The sequence below is a fragment of the Salmo salar genome, chromosome 11 (genome assembly GCF_965601325.2).
Source record: "Salmo salar chromosome 11, fSalSal1, whole genome shotgun sequence".
NCBI classification, from domain to species: Eukaryota; Metazoa; Chordata; class Actinopteri; order Salmoniformes; family Salmonidae; genus Salmo; species Salmo salar.
This window is the reverse complement of record NC_138301.1, coordinates 8,735,439-8,757,800: the sequence shown is the minus strand read 5'-3', so window position 1 is coordinate 8,757,800 and position 22,362 is coordinate 8,735,439. Positions and strand designations below refer to the sequence as shown.

Below are 22,362 nucleotides of genomic sequence, written 5' to 3'. Positions count from 1 at the left end.
CACAGCTGAAAACTGTCGTTCTGATTAAAGAAACAATAAAACTGGCCTTCTTTAGACTAGTTGAGTATCTGGAGCATCAGCATTTGTGGGTTCGATTACAGGCTCAAAATGGCCAGAAACAAAGAACTTTCTTCTGAAACTCGTCAGTCTGTTCTTGTTCTGAGAAATGCAGGCTATTCCATGCAAGAAATTGCCAAGAAACTGAAGATCTTGTACAACGCTGTGTACTACTCCCTTCACAGAACAGCGCAAACTGGCTCTAACTAGAATAGAAGGAGGAGTGGGAGGCCCTGGTGCACAACTGAGCAAGAGGACAAGTACATTAGAGTGTCTAGTTTGAGAAACAGACGACTCACAAGTCCTCAACTGGCAGCTTCATTAAATAGTACCTGCAAAACACCAGTCTAAATGTCAACAGTGAAGAGGCAACTCTGGGATGTTGGCCTTCTAGGCAGAGTTCCTCTGTCCACTGTCTGTGTTCTTTTTCCCATCTTAATCTTTTATTTTTATTGGCCAGTCTGAGATATGTATTTTTCTTTGCAACTCTGCTTAGAAGGCCAGCATCCCGGAGTCGCCTCTTCGCTGTTGACATTGAGACTGGTGTTTTGCGGGTACTATTTAATGAAGCTGCCAGTTGAGGACTTGTGAGTCGTCTGTTTCTCAAACTAGACACTCTAATGTGCTTGTCCTCTTTTTCAGTTGTGCACCGGGGCCTCCCACTCCTCCTTCTATTCTGGTTAGAGCCAGTTTGCGCTGTTCTGTGTTGGGAGTAGTACACAGCGTTGTACGAGATCTTCAGTTTCTTGGCAATGTCTTGCATGGAATAGCCTTCATTTCTCAGAACAGGAATAGACTAACAAGTTTCAGAAGAAAGTTCTTTGTTTCTGGACATTTTTAGCCTGTAGTCGAATCCACAAATGCTGATGCTCCAGATACTCAACTAGTCTAAAGGAGGCCAGTTTTATTGCTTCTTTAATAAGAACAACAGTTTTCAGCTGTGCTAACATAATTGCAAAAGGGTTTTCTTATGATCAATTAGACTTTAAAATGATAAACTTGGCCTAGTCTAAACAACGTGCCATTGGAACACAAGAGTGAAGGTTGCTGATAATGGCCTCTGTACATGTATGTAGATATTCCATAAAAAATCTGCTGTTTCTAGCTACAATAGTCATTTACAACATTAACAATGTCTACACTGTATTTCTGATCAATTGAATGTTATTTTAATGGACAAAAAATGTGCTTTTCTTTCAAAAACAATGACATTTCTAAGTGACCCCAAACTTTTGAACGGTGGTGTATGTTCACATACACTACCACACACACACACACACACACACACACACTCATCCCTTTCTCCGCTAGACCCCTCCAGCTGTGAAAACCTGTCTCCTCCAGGTTGGACTCATAGCAGGCTAATGGAGAATATGCTAATGCTAGTTTGGAGGGAGGAGCACTGTTGGCTTATGGAGGATTAGGGCTTGTTGGCCAGCCCTGGCCCAGGCTCCCCGCCGTGGTAGCGCACTAATACAGGTGTTAGTAAACTGGCGTTAGCCACCAGCTAGTTAGCCACCATTCAGAGAGTGATTGTCTGGCCGGCTCTGCCATTTGTAGCACTGTTTGCTCATCAGCAGGGAGGTCTCTCTGTACTGTGGTGGGTCCACCATGATCCGACTAGATCCCCCCCTTCTCTCTCTTTCACTCTCTTCTTTCTGTAGTGTCCTGGACAGCAGGACTCATCCCAGAGACAGAGACGTGCTCAGGCGGTCTAAAGAGAACCAGAGGCCAGGAAAGGACTGAGGAGAAGCAGGGATCACACAAATCGTCTGTTTTGACGATTCACTGCTACATCTCGATTCTCCTGTGTTTCCCCTTTCATTGAGGACTACCATTTTTGCTTTTATAAGAGTTGTTATTAGAGGGGCAAATCTGGCACCAATGATGACTAAGGTGCTTGTAGAATCTTCCATATTTTACGACCATGTAATGTATTCATAACAGGGGTTTGTGTGTTGAGAGGGAGACAGAGTGGGAGATAACTAAATGCATAGAAATGCGAGGTGACATTGAATATATAGTTGTGAGAAAATTGACTTGTGTGTCTTCCAAGTGTAGAACATGTGGGAAAGCAAATAAAGGTTAGTTGGGTGACCTAACATGCCTAAAGCGATTCTGTCAGGGATGTCGGTGGTTCAAAGAAGTCATTAGTCTTCTCCAGCACCGTCACAAAGAGGAGATTTAAAACAGCAAACAGAAACAGGTTGTGGAAAACTCAAAGCCAAACACACATATCCACTAAGAGGCTTTGGTGTATTATGCTGTTCTGTCCCCATACAAAACCAAAGATTCAAATGTGTCTCCCTCTCGCTCTTTTTCGCCTAAGAAAGTCTTATCATGTCTCATCCTGTGTTGTTTGTAGGGACTTTTGAGTCCAGCAGCCAATTCTGTTAGGTGGACTGTCCTTGAGACAGATTTTTGTCTCGTAGTAAATAAGCAAAAAGTCTGAACTTTTTGTTGGAAATTACACTTACCACTCTGAAGAGTTTCTAAATAATGAGCAAATGAAGACATTTATTTAATTACAGTTGATACGGAACAACTTTGTATCTCAGCCATCAGCTGTAACTAGCTGCTGGTGGGAACTTAATATGCATGGATAAATAACATTTATAGAGAACCTTCCAAAGAATGCAGAAAACCCATTATTTCAAATGTATTTCAAGACCTTACAAGAACTATTGCCAGCTGGCAAATGTCTTCACGGACATTTTCAATCTCTCCTTGTCCCAGTCTGTAATCCCAACACGTTTCAAACTGACCACCATTGTCTCTGTTCCCAGAACTCCAAGGTAACCTGCCTAAATGACGACCGCCCTGTAGCACTCACATCTATAATTATGAAGTGCTTTGAAAGGCTATTCATGGCACACATCAACTCCATCATCCCAGACACCCTGGACCCACTCCAATTCCCATACCGCCCCAACAGATCCACAGATGATGCAATCTCAATTGCACTTCACACAGCCCTCTCTCACCTGGACAAGGGGGGCAATAACTATGTGAGAATGCCATTCATAGACTTCAGCACAGCATTCAACACCATAGTGTTGAACGCTGAGCTGTAGTCTATGAAAGTGTTCGTTATGCCCTTGGGCTGTATATAATAATCGCCATGCTCCGAAGCCACCTCTCATTCACATAGCTCTCTCAGATATTTCAATTCTTATTAGCCAATGCCCGTCACGTGATCGGAACCATATCAGACATCACAGCTCCGAAGTACAAGTGAAGACAGACACATCGGAATGCAATGGTGCACGTCCTTCTTATCAAATTCCGAGAACTGTGCACATTTACTTTTCCTCAGCCCGCAAGATGAGTAATGAACAGCAAAAGCACTAGCCTATGTCAATCTACTATCCCCAATTGTCACGCCTGCTCCCGCTCTCCTTCCCTGGTGCTCGAGTGCGCCATGCTGCCCTGCATTACGCACTCCTACCACCATGCTTCCCTTGTCACGCGCATCAGTGATCCATTGCACTCACCTGGACTCAATCACCTGTGTTATTTCCTCCCCTATATCTGTCTGTTCCCCAGCTCTGTTCCCCCACTTCAGCATTAATTGTCGTATGTCTTTGTATTACCCGGTTCTGACGCTGTTCCTGTCCTGTTCCATGTCTGTATAAATTAAATATTCACTCTCCGTACCTGCTTCTCATCTCCAGCGTCGGTTCTTACACCCATAGTACAAAGGTTTAGTTAGCCTACCAATTCAATTGGTCAGCTTGTCATTCTGTGCCAGAAACAAATATTCCAACAGACTCTGGGACCGTCGTGGGACAATAGATCCAAAAATCATACAACCACTGTACATCAAACGAACTGTTAAATGTCCCATTAAATGACAAAAAACATTGAGGTTATAAACAATTATGTTTATGGTTAAATAGTTTCAAGATGTTGAATGCCTCCGCTCAGATTGCAAGGTGTGTGATATTGCGATGCACATCAGACACTGGCCTTTCTCTCCCAGCGAACAGTGCCACCAGTATGTCGACAGAATCAAGCCTTTAGACGTTAATATTAATTAATCTACATTATACTTGCCAAACATGACTGGCGTTAAGCCTATATATACAGTTAAAGTCGAACGTTAACATATACTTAGGTTGGAGTCATTAAAACTCGTTTTTCAACCACTCCACAAATTTCTTGTTAACAAACTATAGTTTTGGCAAGTCGGTTAGGACATCTACCTTGTGCATGACACAAGTAAATTTTTCAACAATTGTTAACAGACAGATTATTTCACTTATAATTCACTGTATCACAATTCCAGTGGGTCAGAAGTTTACATACACTAAGCTGACTGTGCCGTTAAACAGCTTGGAAAATTCCAGAAAATTATGTCATGGATTTACAAACTTCTGATATGCTAATTGACATAATTTGAGTCAACTGGAGGTGTACCTGTGGATGTATTTCAAGTCCTACTTTCAAACTTAGTGCCTCTTTGCTTGACATCATGGGAAAATCAAAAGAAATCAGCCAAGACCTCAGAAAGAAATTGTAGACCTCCACAAGTCTGGTTCATCCTTGGGAGCAATTTCCAAACGGCTGAAGGTACCACGTTCATCTGTACAAACAATAGTACGCAAGTACAAACATCATGGTACCACTCAGCCGTCATACCTCTAAGGAAGGAGACGCGTTCTGTCTCCTAGAGATGAACGTACTTTGGTGCGAAAAGTATCTATATCCACAGTAAAACGAGTCCTATATCAACATAACTTGAAAGGCCGCTCAGCAAGGAAGAAGCCATTGCTCCAAAACCGCCATAAAAAAGCCAGACTACGGTTTGCAACTGCACATGGGGACAAAGATCGTACTTTTTGGAGAAATGTCCACTGGTCTGATGAAACAAGGGGGAGGCTTGCAAGCCGAAGAACACCATTCCAACCGTGAAGCACGGGGGTGGCAGCATCATGTTGTGGGGGTGCTTTGCTGCAGGATGGACTGGTGCACTTCACAAAATAGATGGCATCATGAGGAGGGACAATTATGTGAATATATTGAAGCAACATCTCGAGACATCAGTCAGGAAGTTACAGCTTGGTCACAAATGGGTCTTCCAAATGGACAATGACCCCAAGCATACTTCCAAAGTTGTGGCAAAATGGCTTAAGGACAACAAAGTCAAGGTATTGGAGTGGCCATCACAAAGCTCTGACCTCAAGCCTATAGAAAATTTGTGTGCAGAACTGAAAAAGCGTGTGCGAGCAAGGAGGCCTACAAACCTGACTCAGTTACACCAGCTCTGTCAGGAGGAATAGGCCAAAATGTACCCAACTTATTGTGGGAAGCTTGTGAAAGGAACGCTTGTGAAATGTTTGACCTAAGTTAAACAATTTAAAGGCAATGCTACCAAATACTAATTGAGTGTATGTAAACTTCTGACCCACTGGGAATGTGATGAAAGAAATAAAAGCTGAAATAAATCATTCTCTCTACTATTATTCAGATATTTCACATTCTTAAAATAAAGTGGTGATCCTAACTGACCTAAGACAAGGAATTTTTACTATTAAATGTCTGGAATTGTGAAACACTGAGTTTAAATGTATTTGGCTGAGGTGTATGTAAACTTCCGACTTCAACTGTATGTAATTAAAAGTCTCATTAAAGTTTGGCTACATTTTCTGGTGCCTCCCTAATGTCAGCATTTGTGTGGACATGTGAGGCTGTAGCCAATACGCATATATCACCTACACTTTGACAGGCAAATGATTCATCTACATTCTTAACAGAATAGCTAGTGTTTTTCGGTTTTCTAATACATTTAATTGGCTTTATTGTTTAATGGCCTTGGTGCCCTAGCAGATGGCCTTGGTGCCCTGGTAGATTGGGCATCTCTTGAAGGCCAAATGGCCTTGCCCCTAAAATCTAGAAAGAGAGACTGACCAGGTGAATCCAGGTGACAGCTATGATCCTTTATTGATGTCACTTGTTAAATCCACTTCAATCATTGTAGATGAAGGGGAGGAGACAGGTTAAATAAGGATGTTTAAGCCTTGAGAGACTGTGTGTATGTGTGCCATTCAGAGGGTGAATGGGCAAGACAAAATATTTAAGTGCCTTTGAACGGGGTATGGTTGTAGGTGCCAGGTGCACTGGTTTGTGTCAAGAACTGCAACACTGCTGGGTTTTTCACGATCAACAGTTTCCTGTGTGTATCAACAATGACCGTCCACCCAAAGGACATCCAGCCAACTTGACACAACTGTGGGAAGCATGGGAGTCAACATGGCCCAGCATCCCTGTGGAATGCTTTTGACACCTTGTAGAGTCCATGCCCCCCATGAATTTAGGCTGTTCTGAGGGCAAAAGGGAGGGGGGGGGGGGGTTATACTCACTCACTCACTCACACACACTACACTGATGCTTTCACACAAAAAACCCACACACATTCACACACACTACATATGCACAGACACACACGCATACTGACACAATTACATGTTTTACTATTTATCTTTTTATTAAAATTGTTTAACTCTGCATCGTTAGGAAGAACTCGTAAGCAAACATTTCATGGTAAAGTGTACACCCGTTGTATTCAGGAGCATGTGACAAATAAAATGTTATTTCATTTGCTGGAACCATGCTCTTACCAACTGAGCCACACAGGTCCAACACAACACCAGACAGCAATACACTATATCCAATCTCCATCTAATAGGCAATCCAGTGGGCCAATATGCATTCACTTACACTATGGGCTGGGAAGCTTGTCTTTGACATTCGTCCTACACAGAATAGGAGGGGATTTAACATCAGCAGGTCTGAATGACAAGGAACCCCTCCATCTCATCCTCCCATAGTGATGTACTGTATAGCAGCAGGCAGGCCAGATGTGCCAGTGTTTCCTCTAGTATTATCTCTACCTGCTGGGAGCTGGTAGGAGACCTATCCTTCTGCAGACCCTTCCTGGATCCCCCTGTTGAAACCTGCTCTAATCTGTTTGCTCATTTAATGACCCTATTGTTTCCTAGGCCAGGAAAAGCAGCTCTCAGTGCTGCTTAGTCCAGGCTCTATGGGCAGGAAAGCTGCATTGATACTCTGCTTAGCTCTGGGAACAATATGCAGTCACTGTGCCTGATGTCTGAGTCTGTAAGAAAGGAGGAAAGTTCTGGAGTCTTTCTATTGAGATGCTGTTTCGACCAGTCAGAGGTGTTGCAGCTGGTCGCTTTGTGTGTTTGAAGTGACCTAGCTATGATGATTCATCATTCATCATTTCATTGAATGGTTCACAATGGAATGCTTCTCACCTATATTCAGCTTCTGAGTGACATCAGAGATTATGTGTAAACTGAAAAACAGAGAAACGTGGATTTAGGAAAATTATTCGGTTATTGACAGTTAGATAATGTGTTGTTCTGTGATCTTAAGCTTGCATGCATTCATGTGGCTGCTTGGCCCATTTCCTTTTGAGGAATACATTCATTAAAAAGGTGATGAAATTGAGATGAAATAGAATTGAAATTTATGACAATGAATGGATATCCCACCAGAAGGTCACTGCTATAGAAAAGCACAGGGCATCATATTGACTTTTGTTACCACCAGCTTAATCAGGAGCGACAGCAACAAATAAAGGCAACAACCAAGTCTAATGATGTACGTCTCACGACCCACACACATACACACACTGACTGCCACAGGGACCAGGGAACCATTAGACCATCAAACCCCTCGTCTCGACTTGACAGGCTCACTCTAATTGAGCTAATCCCTCTCCCATGGGGCATGGACACACACACACACACACACACACACACACACACACACACACACACACACACACACACACACACACACACACACACACACACACACACACACACACACACACACACACACACACACACACACACACACACACACACACACACAGAACACACACATCCTGAGAATAAGCCTCCAGTCTCATCTCTGGCCCATGTGGGCAGCAGAGCTACTGATTGGGAGACAATGGGCAGCAGATTGTGCTGTCAGGGTCCATTAATTGGCATCATTAGCATCACACTCTGGAGTCACGGGAGCTGTGTTCTTCCTAAACCCTAAGCTGAGTGTATGTGTGTGTGTGTGTGTGTGTGTGTGTGTGTGTGTGTGTGTGTGTGTGTGTGTGTGTGTGTGTGTGTGTGTGTGTGTGTGGTGTGTGTGTGTGTGTGTGTGTGTGTGTGTGTCAGTGGGGCAGGATGGGGACAAAAAGTACAGGGGTTAACATCAAACCTTGTCTTATTACATCATCCTACTACTCAGCGTTATAAATTCAAGAACCAATCAATTACTTGACCCCTGAGACATAACTGTTGATTGACAGTCACAAACATTTTATTTGATTTAATTCAAAATATCAACCTGTGCATTAGCCATACGACTTACCCAATGGAAATAATCCACAAAGTCCTCTTAGGTAACCTAGTCGATGGTCAAAGTCACTGACCACTGGCATTGACCATCAATGGCACTTCCAGTTCCAATATCCAACCGCGGGTCTCTGAAAAGAAAATGGATCCACGCTGCTGCCATACATCCACTATGGAGTAAGCCGCTGCTTCCTCCATTCGACTTCCTGTCTGATCAATGCAGGGGACAATGTCTCAACAGGTGTGATTGTTAGGGGCCCAGAGCCAGCCCTCCACCCCACCGCTAGCTCCAATTAGCACCCACTGCGAAAGAACAAAGAGAAGATATTTCACTTTCATTTCATTTCAGCAGAGTGCCAGTTAAAGGTCTCTTCTATCAACCTCTCTCTTTCTCTTTCTGTCACGTTCTGTCTCTTTCTGCTGGCATCTCTCAAAGATAATTTCTCGCTTTGTGTTTTGTATGGCTGTGGCCAGTATGGAGTCGATGTCTTGTGTTTTAAATGGTAATGGTGTTGAAATCATGGGTTGTTGATTAATTCATAGCATGTGACTCACTTGCTTTTTGTGTTTTAGTGGGGTTGAGTTCATGAAAACCAGTGGCGGTTCTAGACCATTTCAACTGGGGGGAGGGGGGGCAAGCTGGGGCCAGTTGTACTGTTAGAGGGGCCAGTTACATTAGACGTTATTGTTGTCATATCGTTTTCTTCACTGCATTGCAGGCATTAGCAGGCAAAAGACCATGTTCATAATCATCATCGTTGCCACTGTCTAATAACTGATGTAAAAAAAGAACGATAGCAAAAATGAGTTATGTAAAAATTATTTCATACTCCACATTTAGGGGGGCCACAAGGGGGTCCAAAATTGTTGTCACGGGGGCACTGGCCCCACACCACTAGAAGGTTATCAACAGACCACCAACTTACTACTCTGAGACAAGGCTGAGTATAGCCCACGAAGATCTCCTCCACCGCACGAGATCGAGGGGGAGAAAAAACGGACAGGAAGATCATGTAAGAGACTCAACCCACTTAAGTGACGCACCCCTCCTAATGACGGCATGGAAGAGCACTAGTAAGCCAGTGACTCAGCCCCCGTAATAGGGTCAGACGCGAGGAATCCCAGTGGAGAGAGGGAAGCCAGCCAGGCAAGGAAAGGAAGGGCAGTTCGTTGCTCCAGTGCCTTGCCATTCACCTTCACACTCCTGGGCCAGACTACACTCAATCATAGGACCCACTGGTTGAGTCTTGAGTAAAGACTTAAAGGTCGAGGCCGAGTCTACGTCTCTCACATGGATAGGCAGACCATTCCATAAAAATTGAGCTCTATAGAAGAAAGCCCTGCCTCCAGCTGTTCGCTTAGAAATTCTAAGGACAATAAGGAGGCCTGTGTCTTGTGATCATAGCGTACGTGTAGATATGTACAGCAGGACCAAATCGGAGAGATAGGTAGGAGCAAGCCCATGTAATGCTTTGTAGGTTAGCAGTAAAAAATAAATCTGCCCTAGCCTTAAGACGATAGAGAGGCTAGCACTGGAGTAATATAATCACATATTTTGGTTCTAGTCAAGATTCTAGCAGCCATGTTTAGCACTAACTGAAGTTTATTTAATGCTTTATCCGGGTAGCCGGAGAGTAGAGCATAGTGGTAGTCTAATCTAGACGTGGCAAAAGCATGGATTAGCTTTTCTGCATACTTTTTGGACAAAGTGTCTGTTTTCTGCGACGTTACAAAGATCGAATAAAGCTGTCCTTGAAATATTCTTTATGTTCATCAAAAGAGAGATCAGTGGGCCTCCCGAGTGGAGCAGCGGTCTAAGGCACTGCATTGCAGTGCTTGAGGCGTCACTACAGACCCGGGTTCAATCTCAGGCTGTGTCGCAGCCGACCGGGAGACCCATAAGGCGGGGCACAATTGGCCCACATCATCTGGGTTAGGGGAGGGTTTGGCCGGCCAGGATGTCCTTGTCCCATCGTGCTCTTGTGACTCCTCGTGGCGGACCGGGCACATGCACTTTGACTTTGCTCGCCAGCTGTACAGTGTTTGCTCTGACACATTTGTGCGGCTGGCTTCCATGTTAAGCGAGCAGTGTGTCAAGAAGCAGTGTAGCTTGGCAAGGTCGTGTTTTCGGAGGACGCATGGCTCTGACCTTCACCTCTACTGAGTCCGTACGGGAGTTGCAGCGATGGTACAAGACTGTAACTACCAATTGGATATCATAAAAAAGAGATCAAGGTCCAGAGTAATGCCAAGGTCCTTCACAGTTTTATGTGAGACCACTGTACAACCATCAGATTAATTGTCAGATCCAACAGCAGGTCTCTTTGTTTCTTGGGACCTAGAACTAGCATCTTTGTTTTGTCCGAGTTTAAAAGTAAAAAAATTGCTGCCATCCACTTTCTTATGTCTAATACCAGGCTTCCAGGCTAGGCAATTTTGGGGTTTCGACATGTTTCATCGAGATGTACAGCTGTGTGTCATCCGCATCCTAGCAGTGAAAGTTGACATTGTGTTTCCGAGTGACATCACTAAGCGGTAGAATATATAGTGAAAACAATAGTGGTCCTAAAGCAGAACCTTGAGGAATACAGAAACTTACAATTGATTTGTCAGAGAACAAACCATCCACAGAGACGAATTGATATCTATCCGACAGATCAGATCTAAACCAGGCAATAACTTGTCTGTGTAGACCAATTAAGGTTTCCAATCTCTCCAAAAGAATGTGGTGACCGATGGTGTCAAAAGCAGCAATAAGGTCTAAGAGCACGAGGAAAGATGCAGAGCATTGGTCTGATGCCATTAAAAGGTCATTTACCACCTTCACGGGTGAGGTCTCAGTGCTATGATGGGGTCTAAAACCTGACTGAAGCGTTTCGTATACATTATTTGTCATTACTGTTAATTACTGCCACTTTTAGTGAGTTTAGTACACATCAAGAGGATAGGGAGTCATTTATTATGTTCAACATAGGAGGTCCAAGCACAGGAAGTAGCTCTTTCAGTAGTTTTGTTAGAATAGGGTCCAGTATAAAGCTTGAAGGTTTAGAGGCCATTACTATTTTTATGAATAATTCATACAGGATTAAAAAAACTTGAGTGTCTCCATTGATCCTAGGTCCTGGAGGTTCTGTGCAGACTCTAGACAACTGAGTTTAGGAGAAATATGCAGATTCAAAGAAGAGTCTGTAATTTGCTTTCTAATAATCATGATCTTTTCGTCGAAGAAGTTCATGAATTCATCACTGCTGAAGTGAAAGCCATCCTCCCTTGGGGAATGCTGCTTTCTAGTTAGCTTTGCAACAGTATAAATTTTTTTGGAATGTTCTTATTTACCTATATTAGGTTGGAAAAATAGGATGATCGAGCAGCAGTGAGGGCTCTTCGATTTTGCACTGTACTGTCTTTCCAAGCTAGTTGGAAGACTTACAGTTTGGAAGCTTGTTTCAGTGCTCTGGTATTTTCTGTATACCAGAGAGCTCATTCCTTGTGACAAATGTTTTTTTGTTTTTAGGGGTGCGACTGTATCTAGGGTATTACGCAAGGTTAAACTTAGATCCTCAGCTAGGTGGTTCAATTGTTTTTGTACTTCGACATCCTTGGTTTGATAAAGGGAGTCTGGAAAGGTATCTTTGGGTTGTCCAAGAATTTACAGCACGGATTTTGATGATCCTTGGTTGGGATCTGAGCAGATTATTTGTTGCGATTGCAAACATAATAACATGGTGGTCTGATAGTCCAGGATTATGAGGAAAAACATTTAGATCAAGAATATTTATTCCATGGGACAAAACTAGATTAGGGGTATGACTGTGGCAATGAGTAGGTCCGGAGACATGTTGGACAAAACCCACTGAGTTGATGATGGCTCCGAAAGCCTTTTGGAGTGGGTCTGTGGACTTTTTCATGTGAAAATTGAAGCCACCAATATGTTGAATATTATCTGCTATGACTACAAGGTCCAATAGGAATACAGGGAACTCAGTGAGGAATGCTGTTTACGGCCTAGGAGGCCTGTAAACAGTAGCTATAAAAAGTGATTGAGTCAGCTGCATAGATTGCATGACTAGAAGGTCAAAAGATGAAAATGCAGTCATTTTATTTAAAAAAATATATATATATTTGGGGGGGGGGGGGGGGGTAAATTAACCAGTCTGTACCATGGATGACAGAGGAACATCAGTATCTTCCTGGGTACACTCCTCACACATTAAGTACCTCTACCTACCATACTATCTACACTGGTTTTCTTTTTAAATTAATACATTTTATTTCAAATGTACTCATCATTACTTTATTTACAGTTTACTCCACCCCAGCCTGTGCAGCCAGACAGCCCGAGTTTCTGGGAGCGCAAGAAGTACTGAAGGTACGAGCTCAGAAACAAAGCCATGATCCTCTGCCACGGCCAGCACCTGCCTGAGCTGGAGCAACTCTGCTTGACCGACTGGCACATATGTTGGAGCGCGGGGTTCACTTTTACGCTGTGGGAGTGAGAGAGACCCTGGGAAGACTGATCAGAGACATCAGAAAGTGAGCAGGAGCAGAGGAGAAAGGCTTGGGCGTGGGAGGACTGAATGGACTGTACCTGATGAGTTGAAAATATTTAAATGTTTTATTTTGTAGTAGTAGTGTAAGTATGATAAGATAATGTAAGGTAAGATAGGCATAAGATAAGATATTTTAGTTATTAATAAATAAATAATAATTTAACCCTAACAATTGTGTATTTTTTTGTTGTAATGTTACTCCATGGGAAATGGATGAAATAGATGAAAATGGAATGGAGCCAGAGGGGATCGCTGCCGTTTTATGGGCTCCTAACCAATTGTGCTATTTTGTGTGTTTTTTTTCCCTTCAGTTTACTTGGTAAATATTTTCCTAACTCTTATTTTCTTAAAACTGCATTGTTGGTTAAGAGCTTGTAAGTAAGCGTTTCACGGTAAGCATGTGACAAATACAATTTGATTCGATATTAATCAAACAAACTTGATTAAAGGTTGAAAAACCATTCTGTTTGTGTTTGTGGCAATGGTTTATGTGACTATATTTGTTTTCTTCTGTTTAATCATTTAATCAGTACAGGTCACTCTAATTTGTCGTTGAAGTCTATATAGTGTAAAAGCTACGTTACCAAAACCATTATACAAATGACGAGGGACAAATTCAACCAAAACTGCAATTTAAACTAAAATAGTCAACACATAGAGCTTTATGACAGAAATATGAGTGGTTTAATTAAAGACACTGACCACAATATGACAAAGACAGACAGAAATATAGTGTTACCAAATGCTCTTTGGTACCTCCTGACAAGTAGCCACTGTGACTGTGTATCAATGCCTGTAACCTTACTGCCCTCTGCCTAGCCTATTGATAAGTGGAGAGTAATCATGACAATGATTAGAATGAAACTGTCAAAGCTAGGCTTCTTATTGAACACATGCATCAGATGTATTTGTGTTTCAATAAAACAAGAACTATTCAAAACATTTTTCAGAATGTACTATCTTCACATAATATTTGTTGACAGTGTATTAGGCAGGGCTTGTCGATTCTACTGTGAATTCATATCACCAACGACAGCAGGAACCGGATGCGTGTTTCCATGTGCACATCTGTTTATCTATATCGCCGATCTGTTATGAAACTACTGGAAAGCAGCTGGGGGGGGTAAAAGCTATTGGCTTTTTCGCCGTTCTGGTCACTCTCATTGCAGCCATTTTACACCATCTAGAAAACTGCGAACGGACGATATACATCAGGTGAGAATCAGAAGCTAACGTTCGCTAGCTTAACGTACTCGAACTAACGTGACGGTTTACTATGTCACTCAGTCTGCAATTAGGCTTGGGAATTATAGCATGTACTAGCTAGTAGCCTACTGGTCTGTTTTACAGCTAGTTGTAATGCTGTGTGATTGCTTTTGAGGGAGGCTTGCAAGACAGGTCCATCGCCTTATTTATCTTGCTAGTTAGATAGCAGTCAAGAGACCGTTGTCGGGCGTGACACACACCTGGTGTGTATAATGTGTGGTACGTTCCAACAGGAACATGATCCAAAAACTTCGTAAATGACAAGGTTGCCAACAAACAACGCATACAAAGTTGTATAGCGGCCGAATAAGAGACCGAGTAGGGAGTGGGCTATTTCATTAAGTTTTCACTCGCCACGTTTATTCTGAAAAATGTCTCTGGTAGACTATGGACAAACATTAAGAATAAGCTACGTGGTGAGTTGATGCCTATTCGGCAGCTAGGTGACTTGGTCATGCTACTTTGTATGCGTTGTTTGTTGGCAACCTTGTACTTTACGAAGTTTTTTGAACGTTCCACAAATTATACCCACCCCACCCCACCCCACCCACCTGTGTGTGCAGTGAGAAAAAAAAAATGCTGTATCATGCTGCTTTTGTGAAAAAACAGCGATCAAACCATTAGGTCTCTCCTCAGTGGTGAAGCATTGTCTTATTTTTGTCGTTCAGGATGGCACACGACCTGAAAACACTGGCAGAGGACTTCAGACATAAGAATAAAAGTTGTTTTATCCTTGGTGTCTCTGGAGAGACAGGCAAAGAGTTACTCAAAGAGATTGTGGAGAGGAAGCTCTTCTCGAAGATCACTGTCATCGGAAGGCGGCAGCTCACATTTGAAGGCGAAGCGTATGAGAACCTGGTAAGTTAGGTGTGCGACTTGCCTTATTGTCAATGTATTGTCTTTTCAAGCAGGGCCTGGGTTCTAAGATGAATTTAGCCTTGAAATGCTTTTGGGACACCGGGCCCTGCTCCCTGCTCTATTTGGCAGTAACACGCATCCATGAGTAAGGTGTTAAGGATATTATAATTTTTTTTTACTTTGGTTCTGGTGTTATACTTTGTTCTGTCATAGAGAAGCTGAGGAACACAGAACGGTTTATTTCATGAGGACAGGATTTACCTTCGCTGAGAGATCTTACTTTCAAGTTATCGGAAAAGGTCAATGTTCATCCCTAGTCAATAATGGCACCAAATCACCTGTATTATATTTAACACGTTTTGTCCAATATCTCAAGATAGGGTGGTCATATTGCTATGACATTTCCAAGCAGAGCCGGTCCTGACCTCCCTGGGGCCCCAAGCAAAATTCTGCTATGGGGCCCTCTTACCTGACCCGTGAGCCATGTAAACCATTTGTCATTGCCACAGTCACACCTGACACCCCAGTGCTCCCACTACAATCCTCCCTCCTTTAAAACAGTTCGCTCCATCTGTCGGTCTAAGAATACGAAGACCTATACAGAACAAACAATATTTATTGAATAGAATATTTTATACAGAATCTTTAGATAAGTGAATATTAACATGAATAAGAAATTGTAGAAAATAATAAAATGTAGAAAATAATCAAATATAACAGTGAGCTTTGGCTCTGCTGCCTGGTAATTAGTCCAGTCCTCACAATATTATACAATTTAGCTTTGCCTATACAATGTAAACATAAGCCTATAGTCTAATGGCTGCAGGTATATGTCTCAAAGTCAAATAAAACCTATACAGCTGTGTGATTAACTTTGGTTCCCTCTACAGCCTGGGCATTTTCAGCATCAGCATGGACACCAGCCTATCTGGACTGTCTGGAAGAAATGGAGAAAGTATGTCTCATAGTTAGTTAAGCAGTCATTTACACAAATGCACTTCTGCCTTACAATCTTAAATGTTACTAAGTGTGTAAACATTTGAATGTTTGAATTTAAAGATTCAAGCCTGTTGTAACCTCAACATTCACTTCCTCGGGGAAGTGCTCCTTGATCTCTGGCTTTCCCTTTAAAGTCACGCGTCTCAGAATAATGGACATTTGCTCCTGGTGACTAATGTCAGCTGTACAGTCCAAGATAATGGAGAAGTACTTTGAGTCTCTTGCTTGAGTCACTATTGCTTCCAGAATCTTGTCACTCACAATCTGTATCAGCTCATTCTGTGTGTGTGCTTCCCAAGATAATGAGCATGTCTCTCCATCTTTAATTTTGCTGAGATTTTCCATAACAGGGTAACATTTTGACAGTAATTCAACCTCTTAGGAAGTTTCCATTATCTGGTTGGAAGAGTTTGTCTGATGAACCCCTGAATGCTAGGTTTCTTTCAGCCAGAGACTGGGTGATACTTATTAAACATGTAAGGAAATCCCGCCATCTCTTTCTTTCAGCCTCCAAAATTGTCATTTGTATCTGGTCAAGAGTCGGTCCCAGACTTAGGAGCAGATCAAGTTCTCTCTACTTAATCATATTGTTTGTGTGTTCAGGACTACCCTCATGGTGTTTCAGAATGGCGTTGATATTTGACCAGTCATTCACGCCTTCCTTTATTATTTTGTAGTCTTTTGTAGAAAAAAGCTTACAGCAAAAACAATACACAGCGTTGTTTTTGATTGAATATGAAAGCCAGCTCCTGGTAATCTTTTCCCCATTTGACAGCTGTCTCTGTAATAAGCCTGAATGGAAACCTCTTCTAGACTTGCCTTTTAGGCTAAGATCAATCCAGTCCTGGTTTGAATGGACCTCAGCGCACTAACTCAGTCCTCATAAAGTCTGTTAAGACTGGGGGCCAATCTGCTGGGTCATTTGGTGGAGCAGCAACTGTTCTATTAGGGTCTGAGCTGCTTGTATCTGACGCTGGCAGTACACCTCTGGTTGTGCTAGTACTGGCTGAGGCTGCCTGTACTTCACCTGGGTCTGTGTTAGTACTTGCTGAAGCCAGCTGTACTGTGTCTGTGTTAGTGCTGGTTGTGGATTAACTGAGTCTGTGCTTGTACTGGCTGATGATCCAGCATCTCCTCTACTGATAAACTTAAGCATAGCACCTGCAAATTATAGATGAATAATAGTATTGTTATTTTATCAGCTGCATCAGGCCCATTCAAACTGGCTCCCCCAGATTTCCTTTTATACGTTCTTAAAAATAAAATACTATTTATACTATGGCTTGGCTGAATACTTGGTTATTATTTACTGAGAAATGTGCATCCATATTGCCCAGTATACCCAGCTAATCAACATTTTAAATTCAATATATAAATCAACAGTCAATGTCAATCCATTGCTTTCCATCTTGCATTAGTCCAGAGTTGTAACTAAACCTTGACTGAGAGACTAGATAATCATTGTCTTGTTTTAAAGTTGTGTGTGCCTCTGAGGAGTGCCATCACGCCCATATACTGTCTGGACTGGTCCCCACAGAGGTTGCTGCTGGAAAGCGCGAGTTCCATTTTGTGTGCGCGCATATGAATGCATGTTCACGTGCAACGCGGTCATCTTTTCCGAGCTGCAGTTTATAAACACTGTTGCCAGTTGGCGTTTATCAAACGTAATAAATAGTTGTATTTCACGCTCACTTTTGTCAGGTACAAAGTCACAGAACACAGCCCTGGAAGTGGCTGGCTAGCAAGCAAGACACAGACAGACCAAGAGATGTACTGCCCAGATAGGTTAGCAAGACAGACAGACAGACAGACTAGAGAGAGATGCACTGCGAGCTACAGAACATCAACTTAACGTTACTGTTATCTGCTGACATCAAACTTGGAGAGGAGACAACATAAGTTTACCTGATTGCTGTTCCCTCAATTCACTCTCATGGTGTTTTATTTTCTTCTCTTTTCGTGACCAGAAGGATGGTTCCGCTTTATCCTCTCATCGAAGTTGTAAACATTGACACCCGCTTTGACACGAGGGGGAGGCGGGGCCCCTTGCCTAATTTGCGGGGCCCTAGGCAACTTGTGTAGTGAGCATATAGGGCCGCCCGGCTCTGTTTTCAAGGCTGATGTAGCCCAATATTGGACTAAAAGAGCCAAACGTTACTCCTTAGTCCAAGGGCCTTAGATGTTCTGTTTAAAGTGTGAATTGGCTCTGGAAGCCAAAACAACCCAATCTAAATGTGAATCGATTCTCAATTGCGGTACAGTTCTAGAAATATAAATCCCTCTACTTTCATATCACATCAAAATAATTTCACAAATGCAAAATACACACTTACTCTACACGGTTTTAACCGGTTTTAACAGTTTCAGCCGACAGTATTTGTCAGTGACAACACGTTTGTCGTCTGTCTTCCGTTTACACACGGGTTCAGAGACGCAGATAGCTAATTAGCACTGTTTTCCATAAACAAGCTCTGTAACGTGGAAATATGACCATGTGGGAACCCTAACCCTATAAAAAGGTGTTTCAACTTAACCTTTTTTATTTATTTTTGTATAATTTCTCACCGATATGAAATAAGGTCCTTGTGCTTCCAAAACTGTACCACAAGTGACGCGTGTTAATGTTCAGACCGAGCGTTGCGGCCCTTAACAAAACTACACATCCAGTGACTCTTATATGTAATGTAATGGAGTCATGGTCAAGGGCTAAGGCTGATGTAGAACAGAGATTAATCAAATAAAAGTAAATATTCTTCAGTTAAAATGCTATACATAATTACAGTAATTTAAGCCCAATAATTTAAGGTATCATGAACAAATATTCATGCTTTACGCAAAACTAAGAGTGTAACAATTTGAACATTCCCACAGATTTGAACATTCTTTGCACGGCACTTGCTTTTCGGATTTTTAGACATGGGTAACAACTGCCACATTTTATATTTTCAAATGATTCATTATTTTTGTCGAATTCTCGTATAGCGTCCATTGTTTGTAGTGTCACTAAACACCCTACCATGAGCTTTGAATAAAGTTAAACATTCAATGCCGTTAATGTGTGTGCAGACTACAGCAAAGCCTACAAGAAGCCTACATCCATTATAAAGATTGGCCTGTTCTCTGTCCTCTTTCAGGTGCAGGAGGTGGTGGACTTTGAGAAACTGAATGACTATGCTGCAGCATTCCAAGGGCATGATGTTGGCTACTGCTGCCTGGGAACGACCAAAGCCAAAGCAGGGGCTGTGAGTTCATGGTCAATGATATAGAGACCCCTGTGAACATGTACCACCAGGGTCATAAGAAAAGAAAGAGGATTTCGACACCCACCATCTCAGATTTCTGAAATAATTGTTTTGTTTTTTTGAAACCGATAAGATTAGCATCCGTGCAACATTATTTTATTTAAATATAATTTGATCTCAGCTAATTGATTGCATCCAAATTGGCCATTTTCATTTCTAGGATTCATATAATATTCAATAAATATCTGATTTGGACCCAACTTTTTTTCTAACAATGATTTATCCAATGATGAAAAGCCACCTACAGACACTCCAAGCCAAGTATATAGTATCAGTTTTCTGTGTCTGACAATTACTATGTTTCTAGTAGTATGTTTGTTTCTTCATAATATGTCATGTATTCCCAGTGAATTCGTTTTTTTTCCCCCTTTTCAGATAAATTATTAATTAAAGTTATGTTTAGTCCCATCCTATATCCTGATATTATCAGGTTCTGACCATGAGATGGTGCTGTTTCTGCTATTAGGTGAAAAGGTTTGAAGTCATTTGGGTAAACTACATTTAACATTGAGGGGAAGGGAGTTGTATTATTATTATTATTATTATTTTTGTATCCCCTAATAGCAGAAACAGCACCAGCCAGTGGTCAGAACCTGGTAATATCAGGATGTAGGATGGGACATAAACCTAACAATTTCAATGACTAATTTCTCTGAACAGAGAAAAGAAATCACCACCAAATTCACTGAATACATTACATAGAATGAAGAAATGTCTCAATACTACTTCTCTGACGTAGACAACTGATACTATATTGTCGTTGTTGGGTTGGGATTGGCGTGGGGGTGTTAGGGGTCCGTTGGTGTCTTGACTATTTCTTTAGATTCCTCATGTCTTACTCATTGTTAGAAAAAAGTTTGTTCTAAATCGGACGTTAGGTGCTATATTTGACTATTATACGAATCCTATAAATTAAAATGGCCAATTTGGGTGCAGTCAATCATCTCCATTTCTCAGAGATCAAATTATATTTCAACAAAATAATGATGCAGACATTCTTACCTTATGTTTCTAACTACAGGAACGATTCCAGAAACAATCTGAGATAGTGGGTGTCATGGCTTGCTGAAAGGACATTGAACGACCCACCATACACAACCTGCTTGGATCATGTTGTGGTCAAATGCAGATTAATCTACACATATTTTCTCTTATCTTTCTGTCATTGTAGGATGGATTCATCCGCGTTGACCATGACTATGTCCTGAAGTCAGCGGAGCTCGCCAAGGCAGGAGGCTGCTCACACTTCAACCTAGAGTCTTCTAAAGGGGCTGACAAAACCAGTGGTTTTCTCTATCTCAAAGTGAAGGTAATACACAAAATGTTCACCTGAGTAAAGACATCTCATTTATAGCCTTTCATAAGGCCTCTTTCAGCCTCTCTCATAACGCTATTTGATGAAGTGCTGTATATTGTTTGGTTAATGCAAATGTTTGCCTCTCCAGGGACAAGTGGAGGCAGACATTGAACCGTTGGGCTTCGAGAGGTACTCCATCTATCGCCCTGCGTAAGTCTCATTTGCATTAGTCATGAGTAAAAATGTTCCTTTGCAGAAATGACTCGCTTGTTCATTACCTTATCAGTCATGGCAAAACAAATAGTGACCATAGGTGAATATCTCACACCAACGTCATGATTAGCAATATACACATTTCTCCAGTGATCACATGATGTAAACGCATAGTGTTCAGTTTCATTGCATAAATGCACTCTGAGATATTTTGATACTGTGTTTATTGCTGTAAGTTATTTCACTTGTAACAACTCACAACTGAATTCTTCTTCTCTTGTTTTTCCTCCCAGGGTGCTGATGGTCGACAGGCAGGAGAGCCGGCCTGCTGAATGGTTTGCCAGGAAGGTCCTGGGCCCTATTTCCTCCATGTTTCCCACAGCGATGTCCATCCCCATCCAATCAGTGACCAGGGCCATGGTGGCCAACACACTGATCCCTGCAGGGGATAAAGTGGAGATCCTGGAGAATAAAGCCATCTATGACTTGGGGAAGGCCCCAGAGAAATGAGGGACAGTGAACAGGGAAGGTGTGTCTCAATAGCTTCATTTCCTCATCCCCTTTCCTCCATAAACCACTGATGTGGTTATACCGCCACTGATCTGTCTGGACATGACATGTGAGAGCAACGTCAAGGGAAACCCTATCCAGTCCTTTCACCCATCAGTGATAATGAAGGAAATGTCTTGAGTAAATTTGAGTGTTGGGAACTCAGCCAGAGACTGACAGTGAAGTGTGTTGTGCTACTGCCATTTCATGTGATGGTGCTTCTTCATGACAATATATTTTCTACTAACAACTCCCTTTGAAAGCATGGAGGGATGACGACAAGTATAAAGTTGAATTTCTAGAGCAATGCAGAGCACATGGTTAAGCATTCAAAGCTTCGTTGGCTTCAACTTGAGGTTCCTTTCAACCATGATAGTCAACACGGTAGCTAGCTCTAGCTCGGTTTCTCTGGGAATGAGTCCAAAGGGGAATATTTCCTTATGAAAAGTGCAATTTTTAAAGCTCTTCATGGGTAATGCAAATAAGATATGATTGGGAAATGATGATGTAATTATGAATACTGAAATATGCCTTCTCTGTTGTCTTTGTATCCCAAGTGGTCTTTCCGAGTGCAGGCTATTTTTGTGGTCAACAAGGAGTTGGCTGAAGAGGAAACCGACTGGCAGAGGCTAGAATCGGTTTAATATATTAGGTGAAGAGGGAAATGTATTGTTCTGGGTCCATTAACTCCTCAAAACGGTTTAGTTAGTAGAAGCTCTTCCATCCAGCCTACAACGTTCATGCTATTTTATGTAAGAGCACATCCTTAACCACTTTGAAAAATGATGCACTTACTTGAAGCAAGAGTTTATTTTCCACAAGACTGAACCATTGGAGAGGGATTTTAAGGCAATATGTCTGACTTGTCTTTGATCACTTTTGTTTGCTAAGCA

General features: G+C 42.0%; 1 protein-coding gene across 1 annotated transcript; it reads left to right on the top strand.

The window, feature by feature from the left end:
- Window positions 1-13,945: 13,945 nt before the first annotated feature.
- Window positions 13,946-21,721, top strand: LOC106561917 (oxidoreductase HTATIP2-like). The gene is made up of 6 exons (XM_014126288.3): window positions 13,946-14,200; window positions 14,920-15,109; window positions 19,243-19,350; window positions 20,582-20,719; window positions 20,856-20,917; window positions 21,214-21,721. Exons 2-6 carry the CDS (start codon window positions 14,921-14,923, stop codon window positions 21,428-21,430), a joined length of 714 nt encoding a protein of 237 aa, XP_013981763.3. The 5' UTR covers window positions 13,946-14,200; window position 14,920; the 3' UTR covers window positions 21,431-21,721.
- Window positions 21,722-22,362: the final 641 nt, after the last annotated feature.

Coding starts and splice junctions, on each gene's coding strand:
- LOC106561917 (XM_014126288.3), top strand. CDS start 14,921: ATGGCACACGACCTGAAAACACTGGCAGAGGACTTCAGACATAAGAAT. Junction 15,110..19,242: donor GCGAAGCGTATGAGAACCTG/GTAAGTTAGGTG, acceptor GTCCTCTTTCAG/GTGCAGGAGGTGGTGGACTT. Junction 20,918..21,213: donor TACTCCATCTATCGCCCTGC/GTAAGTCTCATT, acceptor TTTTCCTCCCAG/GGTGCTGATGGTCGACAGGC.